The 20,764-nt window shown below is 44.7% G+C and overlaps 1 protein-coding gene across 1 annotated transcript in view; it reads left to right on the top strand.

Moving 5' to 3' along the window:
* Positions 1-719: 719 nt before the first annotated feature.
* LZTR1 (leucine-zipper-like transcription regulator 1) overlaps positions 720-20,764 on the top strand; it is a 35,575-nt gene continuing 15,530 nt past the window's right edge. The window contains 6 exon segments of the mRNA XM_009994375.1: positions 720-810; positions 895-1,003; positions 2,111-2,194; positions 4,195-4,252; positions 4,781-4,920; positions 5,868-6,077. Coding sequence (XP_009992677.1) covers positions 720-810; positions 895-1,003; positions 2,111-2,194; positions 4,195-4,252; positions 4,781-4,920; positions 5,868-6,077 — 692 coding nt within the window.

The following is a 20,764-nucleotide window of genomic DNA, read 5'->3' as shown; positions in this document are numbered from 1 at the left end:
GGGGCTGGGTTGTCGGTGCCCCCGCAGCTCCTGCCGGCCAGGGCAGCTGGGCAGCTCAGCCGTGCGCAGGGCGGGGGTTCCCGCTGCTCCTGCCCTGCTGAGCAGGTGCAGGGACAGAGGGGCTGGGCTGCTGCAGCCCCTCAGGGCAGGAAGGCTGCAATGGGGGGTTCACAGGTGTCTTTGCTTTGCTTCTTTGCTCTGGACTGTGCAGTCTGTGTTGTCTTAGCTGTGCTTCACTTACTTTCTGCCAAACAGATTCCAGCAGCATCCTGTGTGATCATATATGCATGTAGTGCTAAGGCATAGAATAATATAATGGAATGGTTTGGGTTGGAAGGACCTTAAGGATCATCTAGATCCAACCCCCTGCATGGGCAGGGACACCTCCCAGCAGCCCAGGCTGCTCCAAGCCCCATCCAACCTGCCCTTCAACACTGCCAGGGATGGGGCAGCCACAGCTTCCCTGGGCAACCTGGGCCAGGGTCTCACCACCCTCACAGCAGAGAATTTCTTCCTAATATGTAAGTTTTGAGCCATTACCTCTTGTCCTTTCTCTACAAGTAAACAGTCCCTCTTGGGTAGTATAATTAAGAAACCAAACCCAAACAAAACATTCAGGAACAGCAGAATAACTTTTAACAATTGTTTCTTTTTTTGAATCTGCACAGTAGCTCTGAGTGCCTGCAGCATGACAAGGGGGTTGATTGCTGCTCTTCTCAATGTTGTGCAGGGCTTTTACCACGGGGACCCCTCCAGCACCACGGTACCACCACTCAGCTGTGGTCTATGGGAGCAGCATGTTTGTGTTTGGTAAGGCAGCAGCACATGACAATTGCACACCAGAAGTGTCTAGGCTGGATTGCATTTGAGTCTAATGGGATTGTTATTGCCCAGGTGGCTACACTGGAGACATTTATTCCAATTCCAACCTGAAGAATAAAAATGATCTCTTTGAGTATAAGTTTGCAACTGGGCAGTGGACAGAGTGGAAGACTGAAGGCAGGTAAGGAGCTGACGTGACCACACTCTTCAAGGGGATTTGAGCATCACTCCGCGAACATTTAGAATGGCACAGTTAGAATTGGTTACAAGGCTAAAATTAAGGCTGCAGGATGATGTCTGCTCTACTTGCTTCATTCAAGTTTTCTGAAAGCTTTTTTTTGTTCTGAGGAAGCTGGTTTTTTTGCAGGGCCCCCATTCCGGAGTGCGCTCTATTGGAAATCTGACCAAAATCCATTCTTCACGTTTTCTTTCTGTGACAGAGTGGCACCAAAGGAAGTTTTTTCTTTTGCATTGTTTTGTTTTGTTTTTTTTCAAGGGTAACAGGAGCTTTGTTGATCCCTCATAGTTTCATTTAAGTTTTATCAGAAACCAATTGGAAGCTGATTTGTAGTTATATTACACTTCCTTTCCTGGTTGAAGTTGGACTTGCTTGGAGTGCTCTAAAACATGCACACTTGCTTGAAGCACCTTAAGGTGATGTGACTGCACAAATCACCTCAGACAGGCCAACATTACAACCGTGGCCTTGTGACATCAGAGTTTTGTTCAATCCTTCTTGGTTGATATAGTAAAACCAGCAAAGTCTGGGGAGTGGGAACAGTAAATTTGTTCTTTTATTGTGGGCTCTGTCTCAGGAACACCTTCTGAACCATCCCATGTGAGCACTCTGAGCTCTGTCCTGCCTCTCATTTGCGTCCTGCAACTTCTTAGTGCCTGACAATATGCCTGGGATTTTTATAGCATGAGTGCATTGCCACTTTGCCATAATTACAGTGCTGTTAATTGTCCCTCTACTTAGCTACTTTCCATAAAATACTTTAAGAGTATTTGAGGCCTGGAAAGGAATTAATTGAGATGTTTTTTTCTTTTTTTCCTGTATGCATTAAAGCATATTTCTCTAACAAAGCAAGCAGAGTGTGAAAGTCTAAAACGGACCCTTCAGAGCCTTCTCTGTGTTTGGAGGATGGACAGGGGAAGCAGTTTCTTGGCTTGAAGCCATTTAGTGTTGGGGACTTGATTCTTACATGTGCATTTTAGCTGTCATCCTCCTTGCAGCACCTCTGCAAGTGACCCGAGGCTTTTTCTCTCTGACCTTGCCCACCTGCAGGCTGCCTGTGGCGAGGTCGGCGCACGGCGCCACCGTGTACAGTGACAAGCTCTGGATCTTCGCGGGATACGACGGCAACGCACGGTGGGTGGTGGGATCCCTCTCTCCTTGGCTGCTTTTCTAAAATCCTAGTCCCTCACTTTTCACCTCCATAGAGACATATTCATACACCCCATCTGCTCAGCCTTGGTGAGGCCACACCTAGAGAACTGGGTCCAGTTCTGGGCTTCCCAGTTCAGGAGACAGGGAACTTCTGGAGAGAGTCCAGCAGAGGGCAACAGAGATGACTAGGGGGGGTTGGAGCATCTGCCTGATGAGGAAAGCCTGAGGGAGCTGGGAGAGTTCAGCCTGGAGAAGAGAAGGCTGAGTGGAGACATTATGAATACCTGTAAGTATCTAAAGTGTGGGTGCGGGGAGGATGGAGCCAGACTCTGATCAATAGTTCCCAGTGACAGGACGAGGGGCAACAGGCACAAGTTGGAATGTAGGAAGTTCCATTTAAAGATCAGAAAAAACTTTATTATGAGGGTGACAGAGCCCTGGGACAGACTGCCTGGGGAGGGGCAGAGTCTCCTCTGGAGACATTCCAAACCCCCAGGATGCAGCCCTGGGTAATGTGCTCCAGGAGATCCTGCTTCAGCAGGGGGTTGGACTTGATGATCTCCAGAGATCCCTTCCAACCCTGACAATCCTGTCAAGTGATTGAAACACAACACTGGAGCTTTGCAAAACCCAGACTCTTGTTAAGCATATCTTGCAGTTTTTGCAATTGACTAATTAATGTTCAAATAATTGTTTACAATCTAAAAATCTAGTGACTCAGAATGGCTCTGGATGTGTAATTTGACAGCCTTCTTGGTTGAAAAGATCCTAAATGACCTTTGAAATCTGGCAAATTAGCATTTCTCAGAAGCTCCCTGCCACAGGCCTTCTAATGTTGCTGATGACTCCTAGAACACAGCATGGATTTTCTTTGTGTCATATGACAGAACTAACCACGTGTCAGCTTTTTCTTCAAAAATATGTGAGGTTATTTAGGTTGAAGAGAGATGAATGGGAAAAGACTGGAAATGAGTGTTACTGAGAAGTTGAGTCTGAAGCTTTTTCCGAGACAGAAGCCCTTGCATTTGCTGTTAGTCCATCAGGGAAGAATCAGTTCTAAACACATAATATTTTTCTCTCTTGAGGAACCTCAGAAGTGTTTTATATTGACGCACAATACTTGCATCTTGGGAGCACAGAGAGCTTGTAACAAACCAGGAGCTGCCTCTGTGCTGGGTTGCCTCCTCTATTGAGGAGAATCTGCAGGAAAGTTATCAGCTTCTTGAACTCTCCAGGAGAACTGCTGATCACTGGAAAAACAGATAGGATCTTTATTTCTTGCAGAGGAATTGGAGAAAGATGCACGACTCTGGAACTGCTCAGTTGCAGCTTAGGGAGTTCCCCAAGGATCGTGGGTAGCCGGAAGGAGGGGTTGGGTGAGAGGAGCTGTCTGACTTCTGTTAAATATGTCTAATCACATTAAAAAATGTCTTTTTGTGGAACATGAGCCTCCAGGCAGATTTGAACAAAGGAAGCATCTGTAGTTAGTGTGAATAAATTGTGCTAGGAAAAGCACAGTCAGATCCATGTTAGTCAGATGTCTCAGGTTACCCTTTTTCATCCTCTTGTGTATAAGATTCAGCCACCTCAGTAATCACTGTGGTCAATCTCAGGGGTCAACAGTGCTGAGTAGAAGAAGGCAGGGTAATTAGGGGTATTTCTGTAAAAATCCTGAAGATTAAATAGTTCAAATCCTTAAGCTCCAGGCAGAGTCACCGTGTGTAACTGTTCACTGCAGTGGAGTTGTGTACTTGGAAACAGATGACAAAGCAAACTGAGGTGATGGTATAAAATTTAGGTATAGCACAAAAAAGATTCTTTTTTTTTTTTTTTTTTTTTCTGCTAGTGAAAGCAGGAGATTCTCCTCCTGTGCAGGAGAAGGAATGATGATAAAATAGGGTCTCTTTCCTTTCAACTCTATGTGCTAAAAATTAGCAACAATAAACTGCTTCAAATCAAGCATTTTTTGTGTTTTAATGTAGGTTAAACGATATGTGGACAATTGGCCTGCAGGATAGAGAGCTAACATGCTGGGAAGAGGTAAAAATGTTTAATTTCAGCTAACACAGAGTTTATGTTTGTTTTAATACACAATTTAAAGTTTCCCATGCTGGACTGCCCTGGAGTCTCTTCAGATGTATTTGTTGCACAGGTGAAAGGAAACAGTTGAAATTTGATGTTATTTGTGTATTTGGAAAACCAAGTGTACATTAAATGTCATTTTACTTGTGACTCTGTGAGCTGGACCTAGACTGCCTGTGGTGGCTTTGTTGTGCCCCTAGAGAAGGGGCTGCCCTAGACTGGGAGCTTTGCTGGCTGGTGAGGTCAGAGTCCTGATCCTGACAGTCCCAGGGGCTTTAGAAATGTGGCCCCCAGTCGTATTTATCCTTTTTATCAGTCTGTGCAGACAGGTCAGCACAGCATTAGTTGAGACCTGTAGCCAGATTTTAGGGGCTTGGTTGTCTGCATACATGTGGCCTGTCTGTCTCTGGGCCTGGCCTGGTCCTGCAGCAGACTCAGCACCCGTGGCTGTGCACAGTTTACATTGTGAGCTTCATTTTCTTTCAGATTGAACAAAGTGGTGAAATTCCTCCTTCGTGCTGTAATTTTCCTGTGGCTGTTTGCAAAGACAAGATGTTTGTTTTCTCTGGCCAGAGTGGAGCCAAGATTACCAATAATCTCTTCCAGTTTGAATTCAAGGAAAAGATGTAAGTGTAGACACTTAAGTCGTGCAAAATCCACATAATCCTTGACTGCCTGAGTTGAGAAGTGCACGTACTTAAGAATACTGTATTTCATGATGAGGAAGGGTAGACAAGATAAAATAGGGACTGCTTTGATTAGGCTTTGTCATTTTCCATGTGCATCAGATTGGTCTTTTTCAGCAGACAAACAGAGAAGTTCAGTAGATTTACTGTAAATGTGAGTATGAGTCTCAGTGTTCTCAGAATGGCATAGCAAATACCACCTTCCTAAAAGTTGATATATGAATAGGTGAGTAAAACCAGTAAAAACAGGGCCTGAGAAGTACCAGTTCACAATGAAATGGAAATAAGTGTTTTTTTAAATCTTCAGTATTCAATTTGAGATATTTGATGTGACTTGCTCAGAGTGTCAACCATTGTTCTGAACATGTGTCCCCTCTGATGGGATAAAAATGCCCAACAATGGGAATACAGACACACTGACCTGTTCTGGCAGCCTGGGCTGTCTGGTTACTGGCTGAAGTGGAACCACACCTGAAACCACAGCTAATGGCCTCCAGACCTTGGCTGAAGTGGTCTTATCACAGCAAGTGACACCTTCTCATAACGGGTATGGTCTCAGGATGGTGCCCTCTACTTTGAAGAGTTATCTGTTAAAATGGGTGATAACAGATCACCAGTTCCTTCCCAGATTAGGGTATTTAAGCTGCTGGGGTTTATATAAGTACATCTGGGCTGTGGAACCATGTTGCCTGTATCACATTTTAGCAACATGGAGCTTATGTAGATCTCTGACAAACCTGCAGATTGGTCCTTGTCTGCTCTCATGCACGTTCAATATCTGCTGTGATAGAGCAGCTCTTCTTGATTCTTACAGTCTGAGAGTTACAAAACTTACTTTGTAGAAAAGAATGGTAAAAAAAGCCACTCTTTCATTCCTAATGTCTCAGTTGGACACGGATTCCTACCGAGCACTTACTTCGAGGCTCTCCTCCTCCTCCCCAGCGGAGATACGGCCACACCATGGTTGCCTTCGACCGGCACCTCTACGTCTTCGGGGGGGCTGCAGACAACACGCTGCCCAACGAGCTGCACTGCTACGATGTGGACTCTCAGACCTGGGAAGTTATCCAGCCCAGCCCAGACAGTGAGGTAAAACAGTCAGTTCTTGTTTTTATCTTTTCTGCTCCATCTTTCTCTGACCCGTCTTTGTGGTCAGGCTACAGATGTGTTCTTGACAGGGACATTGACTTCTAGCTAAATACTAATAGCTCCTTCCCACTTAAAATACTGTGGGCAGCAGTCTTCAAAAATTAGTCAGTCTTGACCCATTTAAAACTTTGCTTAGTACTGTTTAAAGAAATACCATGAAACACTTGTAATTCAAGCTGTGAGTCAGTCCTTATCTGTCAAAGATTAGGCATGAGTTCACGGTGTGGACAAGTGGTGGTGTGGTTGGCTGTGTGATGCTGTTGAAGCAGAAGTTGGAACTAGACAAAGTTGTGATTGTTTCACTGTACTAATGAGTGTGTAAAACCTTACACATGCTGGGATTATACAGAACAGCATTTCTGAGCATAGATAAATAGCATTTTATGAGGGGGACCTCATAGTGGCCTTCCAGTACCTGAAGGGGGCCTACAGAAAAGCTGGGGAGGGACTTTTTACAAGGGCTTGTAGTGAGAAGACAAGGGGTAATGGTTTTAAACTGAAAGAAGAGAGATTTAGGTTAGAGACCAGGAGGAAATTCTTTAGTGTGGGAGTGATGAGACCCTGGCCCAGGTTGCCCAGGGAAGCTGTGGCTACCCCATCCCTGACAGTGTTGAAGGGCAGGTTAGATGGGGCTTGCAGCAACCTGGGCTGGTGGGAGGTGTCCCTGCCCATGAAGGGGGTTGGAACTAGATGATCTTTAGGGTCTCTTCCAACTCTAACCATCCCATGATTCTATGATTTCCCTTTTAGATTAAGTGTGAAGTGTTTGCTTATAAAGGTACAACCGTAAAATAAGAATAGAGACCGTAGGGAGGCCCAGAAATGGCTTTTTAAAATGTATTTGTCTTAATAGGATACATAAATTAAGATACATAAATTAACAAACATAGGTTCTTTACATGAGCTTAAAAAAGACAGTAGCCAAGTAAATACTCAAAATGAAGAAAATATAAAGAGAAGATGATGAACATGTTAATATGTTTCTTTTGGGCTGCTCTTTACAATGCAGTGATTGTGTGGTAAAATGTCAGATTTTTCTGTGACACCATCTGTGGGATAACCTCATGTCCCAAGTTTGGGCTCAGAGGGTTTGCATGGCTTCAGTGCTCATTTCGGCTCACATTTCAGTACATGTGGTTTCAGTGGCCTCAGGTCATTTCATCCCCAGAAACAGTAGGTTTCTTGAAGCCTGTGTTAATATGTGTATTTCCTGGATTTAGGATGGTTATGTTGGCTGTATTTGTTCATTTTAATACATTTTACCTTAAGCCATGTTAAAATACTTCAGTAGATTTAGAGTGTGTCTGCTGATCTGCAGGAAGAAACAGATGATGTTTGTGTGCTGTATAGAGGACTGCAGGGATTAAGGATATGCCCTAAAGAGGTGAATGTATTACAGGAATTAGGATCCAATGCAGATGTACTCATTTTGCCAAAACTGGTACACCAGAGGTACTCACATCCTTGGCTGTTACCCTATATTTTAGTTTGTTTGCACAGACACAGAACTCAGCATTTGATGAACAGGAAAACAGCATTTACACACTGCTCTGAAATGACCAATGTGTGTGGGCCTCATTGTGAATAATTACTTGACCAAAGTGTTTAATTGCAGCCTATTTTATACTTTAACAAAGCTGATTTATTTTCTCATGAAATTAATACAACTATGTCTCAAACTTTTTAAAGGCACAGCTGCTTTCAGGAAGGTAGGTTCTTTTCTGTTCCTGCCAACATTTGACATTTAAGGCTCTTCCTCAGTCATTGGTACTTTGTGAGCAAAGAGCAAAACTGCTCCTGTCAGTGCTTTAAACCAGCACTATTATATATTATAACCTGACTTTTCCCCTGCTAAAATTCATTTCATGTTTCAAAGCTCTTTTCTTGGGCTATCTGACATCCCAGAATCTCAGAATCCAAGGGTTATGACTCTTGAGTTGCATATATTTTATTTTGAAGTGTCTTTCATCTAGAGACAAATTTCATAGAACTGGGAAGTGATACTGAAGCACTGTTGAAACACCTGGTGGTGAATGTTCTTAAAAGACTCATTAACTGCAAGATCTGGGAGACTTTTGGTGTTTTAAGTAAGTGTTAAATGACTTTGTGTGTTCTGGAGTGATAACTAGGTAATTTCTCAGAATTGTTTTCCATAAGTTTCCATTGCCTTTTGACAAAGACTTTAAATGGTTGCATTGAATCTCTGTTATTCCTAGGACACTCTGAACGGGAAATGTCCTTTCTTAGTCATTATCTATGAGTGAAACAATTCACATTACGTTGAAACAAGGTTGCCAGCTGATCAAGGGAGGCGACTGTCACGCTCTGATCTGCACTGGTGCAGCCTCACCTTGAGCACCGTGTGCAGGTTTGGGCACCACATAAAAAAGACATCAAGCTATTGGAGAGTGTCCAAAGGAGAGTCACGAGGATGGTGAAGGGTCTGGATGGGATGACTTATGAGGAGCAGCTGAGGTCATTTGGATTGTTCAGCTTGGAGAAGAGGAGGCTGAGGGGTGACCTCATATCAGTCTGTGGTTCCTCAGGAGGGAAGAGATGGGGCAGGTCCTGATGTCTTCACTCCTGTGACCAGTGACAGGACTGGGGGGAATGGCAGAAGCTGAATCAGGGGAGGTTTAGGTTGGGTATCAGCAAAAGGTTTTTCATCCAGAGGGTGTTTGAGCACAGGAACCAGCTCCCCAGGCAGTGGTCACAGCACCAAGCCTGCCTGAGTTCAGGAAGCATTTGGGTGATGCTCTAAGGCCAATGGTGTGATTCTTGGGGTGCCCTACACAGGGACAGGAGTTGGACTTGATGATCCTGATGGGTCCCTTCCAACTCTGCATATTCTGTGATTCTGTGAGTGTGATGTTGTCTCAGGATTGTGCCTGAAGGATTATGCCTGTGTCTGAACTGAAGGTGACCACTGTTACCATGCAGCATAATAATCTATTTAGGCTTTTGGTGGAGTTAGGGTTTTTTTTTCTTTTTCCAATGAATGGATTGTACAGCATGTGTGTGTCTTATATTTTTCTGTATTATGATCTTAGAAATGTTGCATGACACCTTTGCTTAACAGCACTGCAGCTTGGTCAGCTTTCATACTTTCATACCATCATGTAATGAATCTCCTTAATTCTTTCTTCTTTTGGACATTTAGCTTTGTGTGAGTGAAGCCTCCAGACTTCAAAGCAGGGAGGCTTGGGGCTGATTCCACTCTTAATTCAGGAGTGACTTCTACAGTAGTCTGCAAAAGAGATTTCTTATACTGATGCTGAAGAAGAGTGGCTGCTGCCATTCCAGGCTTTCTCATTCTCTGACCTAAGACTGGGCCAGCCTTGAGAAGCTCTTCAGAGTGATCCAGGTACTGAGTTGGACTTCTCAGACCTACACATGCCAGTAACAGACATAGACTGTCAGGTGGAAATGGTGTTTGCCCCTGCTACCCTGTTATGGGCAATGTGGAAGGTGACAAGACACATGAGACTGAAGGTTCTCAAGGTTTTTACCCAGAGGAGGTGACACAGTTTGAACCTTGGTAACAGGATGAGTTCCAGGGAGGTGGCAGGAGCAGCTCTTGAGGACAGGCAGCTCTCAAGTACCAGGCCCGGTAGGTGCACTGAGACGGTCTTTCATTTTCTGCATTTTGGGTAAACAGGTGGAACAAAAACTGGGAACAAGTCTGGTGATGGACCTGTCCTGGCTCTCTGCCCAGGCCTCTCAAAGTTGCTGGCAGGGCCTCACTGTGGCCTGGAGGGTGGGAAAATGGCTTAGTAACTAGGAGAGAGAAAACTAAAGTGGAACATGTTGGTACTTCAAAAATGATCCAAAAATCCTGTTTTATGCTTTTGGGATGTCTCCAAACTGAGTATCAAGACATGCTTTCTGAAATGCACTGTTGAAATCCAGACCTCCTTGTACCTTCGTCTCTCTGCTATAATACATGTAGATGGATGTTTTACAGAGCACATGGAGCTGTTCTCTGCTCTACTGTTAGATGATCTTCACATGATCTTCACAGTTGGTTCTGCTTTTCTGAGGCAGCCAGAGGAGTCCATGCCTGTCAGTGTGACACCACCAAAGCCTGGTTTGGTGATGCTGGGTTTCCTTTACACAGGGCTGTCAGAGGATTAAAAAAAAGAATTCTAATAGATTTTTTCTTTGCTTGAAGTTTTCCTGTTGAGCTCAAAATATCCTTGACTTTCTGAAGAAGGGTGGAACAGCATAAAAAATCAGCAGGCAGTAAGAGGGAAAATGCCTCATCTGGTGAAGTTGCTTCCCAGCAGACAGACAGCCAGGCAGCCCATGTGTGCACACAGCAGTCCTGGCTTGTGCTACAGCAGGGGAGGGTTCTCCAGGGAATGGTAGAGGAGCTCAAGGTCCAGGAGGGACATGCATCCATTTGTGGATACAAGTGGTGTTTGGAACCAGGTAGAGGCCCATGGAGGACAAGGTGGTGTAGGAAGAATAAGAGAATTCTCCTTCCTGGCAATGAGTAAAGAAGGTTAGTGTGTGGGAGAGTTAAACCATGGATCACTCCCCTGCCAGCAGGAGTCTCACCACCAGCTGCCCAGGGCCTGCAGGTAGGAGTGAGCAGTCTGTCTCTCCTGAAGTTACAAAAGAGATCTCCAAAACTTGACCTGTGAACAGCTTAGTCTCACAGTTAGGCTTTTTAAAGTCAAAAGCAATAAAAATATCTGACTTTCAAAGCTCTTATTTTTTCTTTTAATAAGCAAAAAAGGGAGGTTAATATATTGGTAACCTCTGGTTTCCTTTGAAGCACAGTTCTGGATTTCTTCAGATGACGTAGTTTGTGGGCAGCTAAGAAGGATTAAAAGGACTTACTCATCCTGCTGTGGATGAGGCTGCAATGGTCTCACCCACTGAGGTATCTTCAGGCAAAAGAAACATGTTATTATGTGAACAAACCTCTGAATTCCTTCAGTGAGGCCCCTGACAAGATCTGCCTTTAGATGTGGTGAGTGTAGTTGTCAGGGCGTCATGTTCTGCTAGGGGAGAGAAAGTACAGCATTTCACAGTCCAAAGAGAAGACTGATACTTTTTATGTTTAGAAATCAGATGTAGTGCTCAGACTTGCATCCTTTTTAGAAAGTTTTGGGTTTTTTTTAAATTTAGGATCTTCATCTGTTATAGAAAAGTGGCTCTGTCTTCTCTGTGTTTGTCCTGTAGGTAGGAGGTGCTGCAGGCAGCAAGGTATCTCCTTGACCTTTTCTTCTCTCATGCATCATGTGCTCCAGTCCCTGATCATGTTGGCAGCCCTCGGCTGGACTTGTTTATGGAGTTCAATGCCTTTCTTGTATTGGAAAGTCCAAAACTGGGCAGAGTAAGTCAGCTGTGGCCTTGCAAATACTGAATGAAGGAGGAAAAATGCCTTCCCTCAACATGCTGGTACAGCTGAGGATGTTGTTACAGAATCACGGAATTGTCAGAGTTGTCAGGGTTGGAAGGGACCTCCAGACATCATCGAGTCCAACCCCCTGCTAAAGCAGGATCTCCTGGAGCACATCACCCAGGGCTGCATCCAGGGGGGGTTGGAATGTCTCCAGAGAACAAGACTCCACAACCTCCCTGGGCAGCCTGTCCCGGGGCTCTGTCACTCTCATAGTAAAGAAGTTTTTACTCATCTTTAAATGGAACTTCCTGTGTTCCAGCTTGTGCTTTTCAGAAGGGAGATGCTAACTTCTCCCAGTGACAGTCTTTGCTTTCACATATTTTGTGATGATGTCCAGAATGTGTTGGCCTTGCTGCAGGGTAGCAGTGCTGATTCCTGTTCAACTTTACTGTCCGCTAGGACTTCAGTTTTTAATCTTGAGAGCAGCTTTCCAGCCAGCGAGTCCCCAACTTGTATCATTGCAAGGAATTAGTCTGTCCCAGGGACAGGACTTAGTATTTGCCTTGGCTGAACTTCCTGAGGTGCCCATCAGCCCATTTTTCTAGCCTAGATAAGTCCTTCTGAACAGCAGCCTCCAGCATTTCAGCCACTCCAGACAATTTGATATCAACCACTGCCTTGCTGAGAACACAGTGCCCACCTCTGATCTGTGCAGCCAGGCAGCATTTTGTAGAACATGATCAGGAAGAATTTGCCCTTGGTAAATCCTTTGGGACTGTTCCGAGTCACCACCTCCATGTGGTGGAAGTAGCTTCCTGGTGAATTAGCTCCACCACCTCCTCCAGATGGAGGTGTGGTTGCCTGGCCTGTGGTTGGCTGGATATTCCTCCTTACAGGTGAAAGAAGCCTTTGCCCAAGCTGCCCTCCTGGTTCACATCATGCCAGGCTTTTAAAAGGAAATGGTGCTTCATGGATTCTAAACTGCACTTTGTTTACTCTCAGGTACCTCCAGCCATAAGGTAGATGAGTCCATTGCCATCATCTGAAAGGAATCACTGTCTAAGGAAAGGCAGAATAAACCCCTTCAGCATTTGCCTTCCTCTCTTTGTTCATTTGCAGAGCTGCATGTCTTCAGGTTCACTCTGGAATGAGTCTTTTCCACTTCTGTCTAAAAAGCTTTCCTGCACCCAAGGATTGTTAAATCTTTAAACCTCCTTGAACTTCAGGAACATCCATGTGATGGATCCAAACAGATCTTGCCCATCTGCTTGAGAGGGTTGTGCTGTTGTCTGGTGTGGCAGTGTAGAAGCATCTCTTGAGTATAAAAAGCTACCAGTAGTGACACCTCATTTGGATCTGTTGTAGCTTATGGTTTTCTTCTAGTTTCAGTGGAAAAATAGGTATTTTTTTTTGCCTTTCAGTTTATGTTGGTTCAGTTTTTGATGGCTTTAAGTCTTTTTATTAATTTTGGCTTAGATTTTTTAGTGGTATTGGAGGATAGAGAGCCTCATTATGTTAATAGAATCATAGAAAGCCAGGTTGGAAGGGACCTCAAGGATCATTTGGTCCAACCTTTAATATTCCTAGTTTGCAAAAGAGATCTGAGCACATCCTTACTGGCTTTGGAGTTCAGTGCAACAATCAGCTTCCTTAATACCTGCTCATTCAAATATGAGCATGAATAGTGTTAAAATTTACACTATTATAAATTTATTCTGTAAACTTCAGAAGACTTCTGAGATGCTAAGAGAATGAGAAAGAGCCTTGAAACAACTGCAGTGGATTTGATTTCAGTTATTTCCTAGTATTTCACATGAAGTTGAAATGTCAGACTGAGAAAGCAGTGAAACAGAGTAATAGAATCATGGTGTGGTTTGGGATGGAAGACACCTTATGGATCATGTAATTCCAACTCCGCTGCATGAGCAGAGACACCTCCCACCAGCCCAGGCTGCTCCAAGCCCCATCCAACCTGCCCTTCAACACTGCCAGGGATGGGGCAGCCACAGCTTCCCTGGGCAACCTGTTCCAGGGTCTCACCACCCTCACAGCAAAGAATCCTAATGTCCAACCTCAATCTCCCGTCTTCCAGTTTTAATCCATCACTCCTTGTCCTCTCACTACATGCTCTAGTAAAAAGTCCCCCTCCAGCTTTCCTGTAGGCCCTTCAGAGACATGTTAGAAATGCTTTGAGGAATGGAGAAGAGATAGAAGATGAGCACTGAAAACTACTCAAGTAGTCACAGCCTGCAGTAATAGTCTAGCTAATCCATTCTCCATGGCCAAGAAAATTAATCTCACTACAAGGAAGTTACTTTTTTGTAACTGACCCAGATCTCTTGGCAGAGGTACCTGAGAGTTGCATTTGGGCCACAAACAGCTCCAGCCTGGCTCAGGAGGGATACACAGCTCTCCAGAGCTGCTGCAAGTCTCTGTGTCGTGGCTGTCCTCACCCTCCCTGTGTCACCTCTCAGCTGTAGAAAAGGTTTTTTACTGTTGTCTTCCAGATGTGTTAGTCACTTTTGATATAAAGGTTGTCACCTGGTGATGACCCACCCAGGTGTTTTGCCAGGCCAAGGTGTTTTGCACAGTGTCTCAGACTGCAGGAGGAGCTGCAGGGGTTTCCTCTTGGCTCTTTGTTCCTGCTTTTGCAGGAAACAAACCCCTCTGCTGCTCATGGAGAAACATGGTTGAAAGGGCAGACAAAAAGCAATTAGTGCATAAGATTTTGATTGCTGTGTTTGTCATAGTCTCTGTCATTGCAAAAACCAGAAGAAACTGACATGACTGATTTGTTAAATTGCTCAGTCACAGTGAAAGCTCCAAACAAGATGGTGCTGCTTTCTCTGGACTGATCTGAACACTTTGGGTTACATGGCTGCGATCTTCACAGAATCACAGAATCATTCTGGTAGGAAAAGACCCTTAAGATCATCGAGTCCAACCATAACCCAGCTCAATCAACCATTAGCCCAACTCTGCCAGGTCCAGGGCTTACACCATGTCCCTCAGCACCAAATCTACATGTCCTTTAAACATCTCCAGGATGGTGATTCAGCCACGATTTTTTTTGGAGCCTCAGCTGCAGGGAACCTCCTGCTCTATGTCCAGTCACTCATCTATTCCTTTACACATGTTTTTAAATCTTGTAACCAGGTGTCCTGCCCAGAAGTGGCTGAGAGTATCTGCCCAAAAATAAGCTCCCTCCTTGCCCTCAGAAGAACATGGTTTAAAAGAAATCTCAGGATGTATTTGGTTTAGGTTTTAACGTAACAAGTTAAACAATCACCTACAGCAGACTCAGGGGGAAATGAAGAAACCCTTAGAAGTGAAAAAGACTTCAAAAATCCAAATTAAATTTACTCCAGGAGAGAAAAATTCTCATCTCCTGCACTCCTTTTTGCTCCATTAAAAGAAACTTGAGCTATTCCAGCTTAAGCTGTAGTCAAAGAACCATTTCAGCCTTAACTCTGCCCATGCAAGTTCTAAATTGCATATAGAAAACTAGTATTGCCCCTGAGTGGAAACTATTCATTTGATTTCATTTTACTTTTATATTGATTCAACTTAATTTATTAAAGTCTTCAAGTTAAGTGGAATATATTCCTGGTGAGATTAAAATGTAAATCACTTAGTAGTATGTAGGGGTTTGTACAGGTTTAGCTAAGTTTATTTTAAAGAATGTGGAATGAACCCCAGAGATGATGCTTAGGGCTGTAATCTCAGCTCTTTGAATGATTAGCTCTGGCACAGGGAGAAGCAACCCTAAGGGCCCTGATGAACATCACAGGACAAACTTTATTTGTGATGTCTAGGTGGGATACAGATACAGTTTTGAGCAGAAGTGCAAAAAAATCCCACAAAAAAAACCTAAAATAGACTTTTGAAATACCTGAATTTTGAAACTGGTGGTTTGAATCATGCTGGCAGTATGGGAAGGTGCACTGAAAGGGATGCAAAGGTGACTGATGAGATCTGCTTTTGAAAGCAAAGATTCCAGCTTGGAAAAAGGCTCAGTTTGCAAATCTCATTAACCTTAAAGAGAGAAAACAATTCAGCAGATGAAATAGGGTGTCTCAGAGAAGGTGTCAGCCCAGATCACCAGAGGTGTCAGGAGTGAATCTAAAATTCTTTATGTCAGGCACGCTAATAAAGTAAAGAGATCACCCTGCCTGAGAGGTATAGCTGACAAATACCTCCAGGCTGGCTGTGCATCTTAGGCTGTGAATTTTAGCATTCTGGTGTGCACTAGGAGCGAGGAGAACCAGAGCCCTGCGGGTTCACCTGCCACCTCTACCTTTGCATAAAAGAGCTGCACCAGCAAAGACCCCACAGAAACCACAGCTATTGCACATCAGATCAGCAGTTGCACAGATGAGCTCACCTGATGGACTCAAGACGCTGTTGCACAGTGCTGGTTTAAATAGCAGTTGTTATTGTCCCAGGGGGACTTCCCCTCTGTGCTTGAGCACACCCCACACAAGCCTGGCTCTGTGATGTGTGTGATGGCTCCATTCATCACCATAATCCTCAGTGCAGTTCTCAAACTGTTGTCTGGGATATTGACTCTCAGCTACCCCTGGGAAGTGTTGCCAGCATCTGAAGAGACATGAAGGTGTGGGAGGAAGCTTCTGGTGCACAACAGGGTTGGGAAAACTCTTGTGCAAACTGCCCATCTCAGCTGCCTCTGCACGGACACCTGTAGCAGGGGGCAAAGAGGAGGGAGAAGGTTGTGCAGAGTCACAGAGCTGTGACCCTGTTGGACATGGTGAGATACAACCAGAAAGACAGGCTGGGCAGGAGAGGTGAAGGGCTTGAGGTTCAGGCAGAGGAGTGCCTGGAGCTTGGCCTTGGGGTGGGTGGTGAGCCATTTGGGAGTTAAGGATAAGGATCAAAGGACAGACCAACATGGATGACACTGGAGGGATTTTAGCTTAAAGTGAAACAATAATTCTGGAGTCCCCAGCATAAGAAGGACATAAAACTCCTTGAGCACGTTCAGAGGAGGCCACAAAAATGCTCAGAGGGCTGAAGCACCTCCCTGGTGAAGACAGGCTGAGAGAGTTGGGGTTGTTCAGCCTAGAGAAGAGGAGGCTCCATGGTGACCTTAGAGCAACTTTCCAATATCTGAAGGGGCTACAAGAAAGCTGGGGTAGGGCTTTTGACATGGGTGTGTAGTGAGAGGACAAGGGGAAATGGTTTGAAGCTTAAAGACTGGAGATTCAGGTTGGACATTAGGAAAAAGTTATTTCCTGTGAGGGTGGTGAGATGCTGGAACTTCCAGGGAAGCTGTGGCTGCCCCATGCCTGGCAGTGTTGAAGGGCAGGTTGGATGGGTCATGGAGCAACCTGGGCTGGTGGGAGGTGTCCCTGCCCATGCAGGGGGGTTGGAAATAGATGATCTTTAAGGTCCCTTCCAACCCAAACCATTCCATGATACTATGATAAGAAGCAGCAGAAGAGAGTCCTGACTTCTAGCAATTTAGAGGATTTCTGACCATCCTGGCTAGCAAGGTACACACTATTTCATATCTGTTCCTGTGCTGAGTGTATTCAGCAGCTGGATTTGGCAGCTTGGGAGGTGTCACCAAAAAAAATTTCAGGCTATGGCAGGCAACTGGCATTGGTGGATGAGGAACATGGAGCCCAGCTCTTCTTGCTCCTGAGCTCTATTAATGCTTTTGGCCCTGAATATTTCCTTCTCATGGACCAAGGTCCCCTGCTTTGTTCTGGGCCAAATTTTTCTCTGGCTAAATCCTTGATCCTGGGAGGCAGAGAATTGTTCTGGAAGGTGGCAGTGGTACCTCATCACTCAGGGTTCCTGTCACCCCCTGAGGAGTTTGTGCTGGCTTGAATTTTGCTGCTCTTTGCTGAGCAAAACAAATACACTGAGACCCTCAGCTGCACAATGTTTTGATGACCTCTATATGGCCTCCCTTTTTCAGGGCCATCCTTTCATATTTTATATTTCTTTACATGTATTTAAAGAAGTAGGGTTGGTTGATGCCTCAGTTACTAGGAAGCAGCAGAGCTCTGGTTCCTTGACCTCTCTGGTACCAACCATTACAAATCAAAATCATCATCACATTCCTTACAGATTGTTTCAGTTAAATATGATGTGACTTGCAAGTGTGGTGTTACTTGGTTAAATATTCAGATGATTCACGTTTCCTTTCTGGCACCAATTGTGAAAATGCTGTAAGTTGTTGGGGTTTTTTTTCTTGAAATAATGTCGTTGTTGAATACAATGACTGCTTTATAAAAGCAACTGTAGAGAACAGTGAGAATTATTTCAATTAAAGCAAAGCTGAAGTATTAAAAAAAAACAACAAACAGGGCAGGGAAAATGTCCTGATTAAGTATAAACCAAGGGCCTGTGTTTGATCTCTGACATAATAGTTCTTTTATTTATTTATTTTTTACTTTTTGGTTGAAAAGTCAGTTGTGAGAGAAATGTTAAAATACAGTTAATACCAGCCCATCTAGTTGTGTGGAAATAGGGCTGCAAGCAAAACTTCATGTCTGGGTTGAGCTTGGAGGTCTATTTGAGAAAGGTCACTGATGTATTTTTAAACTACTGTAATATGCTTTTTTTTCAGTCGATACCTCTTATTTAATCAAAGAGATTACTACTAAGAACAACTAGAGGCCATATTAAATAGATTATATTTGACAGTAATCTCATCCTCATTTGAAGAGGCATCAAACAGGGGCCCAAAAGGAATGTACTAATAGATCAATATTATTCCACAATCTTCCCATCACATTATTTATTAGCACCAAATGTAAAGTCCCTTTGATAAAGTATCCATTAATTATGCCAGAGACAGAAGGTATCTTGTTTATCCAGAGGAATTTAGATGACTTGTTCATCTGGCAGAGGCAAATATGCATTTTAAGGTGACCAAATCTGTGGTTTGCACATCTGAGAAAAAAAGCCAAACAGGTCCAGTTATTGCAGGGGCAGTTGTATGCCTAAAAGCTGTAGTTTGGAGAAAAGAAAAAGTCCTGGCAAGTCTGGTGAGCAACAAGCTAAATGGGATGCTGTGGTAAGAGAGAATGTTTGGTGGTAATGAAAAATGCCAGTCAGCATGGTTTCATGGAAAAGATGTCTCTGCAGATAAACATCATCTTGTTTCATGGCTAGGTTTCCTTGGGTGGTGTCTAGAAATGTGTACAAGAAGACAAGGTTTCTTCTACCAGAGGGCATTTTGTAGGCAAAGATTTAAGGACATTTGCTGGTGGAAGACAAAACCAGTCTGATCACAGAATCACAGAATGTCAGGGGTTGGAAGGGACCTCTGAAGATCTCAAAGTCCAAACCCCGGCCAGAGGAGGACCAAAAAACTAGGGCAGATCACTAAGAAAGGCATCCAGATGGGTCTTGAAAGTCTCCAGAGAAGGAGACTCCACAGCCTCTGTGGGGAGCCTGTTCCAGTGATCAAACTAGAAAAAAATAACCCAGTGAGATGTGCTGGTTTATCAGATGTCTTCTGTGTAACCTCAGAGCAGTGGGTGCAAGTGATGTGGTCTGTCCTGTGCAGGAGGTCACTGTGGCTTTGACTTGCAGTGTCTTCTTCCTGCTTCAAAAATAATCTGATTTTGCAATTCCAGGGGTTCTCTGTATTGTGAACCTTTAGTTCTATAAATAGCTGGGGCTTCATGGCTTTATTTTCTGTGGGTCTGGCATGATGGAGGATGGAAACCTCACTTGTTGTCGTGGTTCCTTGTCTCTCTCCTGCCTGGCTTGCCATTAAATGTCGTGGGTTTGAGCCCAACATGACAACAAAGGAACAGCCCCATGGCCACTCACTCAACTCCCCACACACACACTCTGGGATGAGGAGGACAAAGCTCATGTGTTGAGACAAGGGACAGGGAGGGTTCTTCACCAATTAAGGTCCCAGGCAAAACAGACTCAACTTGGGGAAAAAATAATAATTTCACACTAATCAAACACCCACAGGACACAGACAACACAAAGAGCAGTGCTTGCATATGTTACCCCCCCACTGCCTTCTTCCCTGGCCCAAATCACTTTGTTCCAGGTTTCTCTCCTTCCCCAGCAGCACAGGGGGATGGGGTTTAGTGTCAGTTCACAGGCTGGTGGTTCCTGCTGCTCCTTCCTCCTCAGGAAGAAGGATTCCTGCCCTACTTCCCCATGGGGTCTCTCTCATGGAAGAGGGTCCTCCACCAACCTCTCCTCCATGAGCCATTCCCACCAGGCCCAGAGCTGCTCCAGCGCTGCCCGCAGAGTCACGGGGGCTTTGGGAACAGGCACCTCCCCTGGCCCGGGGGCTTCCACAGCTGCATAATCAGACTCCACTGGCAGCAAATCCACTGGCCACAAAATCCAAGTCCACTGGCCAAGTTCATCCCTTCTGGTGCCCTCAGGGAATGTTCCAACACGTTCCTCCATGAGTGCAGGAGCACAGCTGCCATCTCACCATGGGCTGCAGGGAAACTTCTGCTTGGGCACCTTCTTCACCTTCTTCCTCACCAACCACCAGCACCCTCTCCTTCCCCAGCCCAGCCCTCCTCCTCCAGCTCAGCTCTTCCCCCCTAAGTGTTTCTCTGCTTAGGTGTTATAGATGTTCATTGCTGAGGTGCATCTATTGTCCCTCTAATGGTTCCTTGGCTGGTTTTGGAAGCAGGGGGAGCTTCTCAGCTTCCCACCAGAGCCACTCTTGGAGCCCCTCCCCTGGTACCAAAAAACCCACCAAAACAAACCAGAACACTTGGTGGTGCCAGCTCTGTAAATATCTCCATTTTGAGCTGCTGTGAGAACTCTGGCCTTGCTGGGGTGCCCATTAGGCAGATGGTTCAGCCCCATTGAGCTGTGGGGAAAGCATGCCCTGACAATCCTGGTGTTCAGTTTCCTGCTGGGATAGGTGATCATTTACTTTTGAATTCCCAACAACATTCAGAATGAGCTCTGAGTTTGTGTGGTGATCACATTTAAAGAATCTGTTTATTTTTAGAAACGTTTTTATATGTAAAATCTGGCATTGAAGCTGGGTCTGGTCAGTGGTCTCTTCTGTCACTCTCATGATATAGAGCCCAGTGTATGCACCATCCTGGTTAGAAGGTGCAATGACTAGGTGCTTCCAAGTGTGACTGGAAAGTATGTTTGGATGTTCCAGGGACACTAGAAAAGAATCCTAAAATACAATTAATGTCACTCTTAAGATGCAAGCAGTTGTGTCACTTCAGACTACACTGATTTTTTACTTCTCACTGTTGATCTGTTGCAGGCTCTTGGGAGAAAACAAACAAACAGACA

The sequence above is a fragment of the Chaetura pelagica genome, unplaced genomic scaffold (genome assembly GCF_000747805.2).
Source record: "Chaetura pelagica isolate M959 unplaced genomic scaffold, ChaPel_1.0 scaffold470, whole genome shotgun sequence".
Classification (NCBI taxonomy): Eukaryota; Metazoa; Chordata; class Aves; order Apodiformes; family Apodidae; genus Chaetura; species Chaetura pelagica.
The sequence above is the reverse complement of the archived record's forward strand: the minus strand, read 5'-3'. Positions and strand labels throughout refer to the sequence as shown.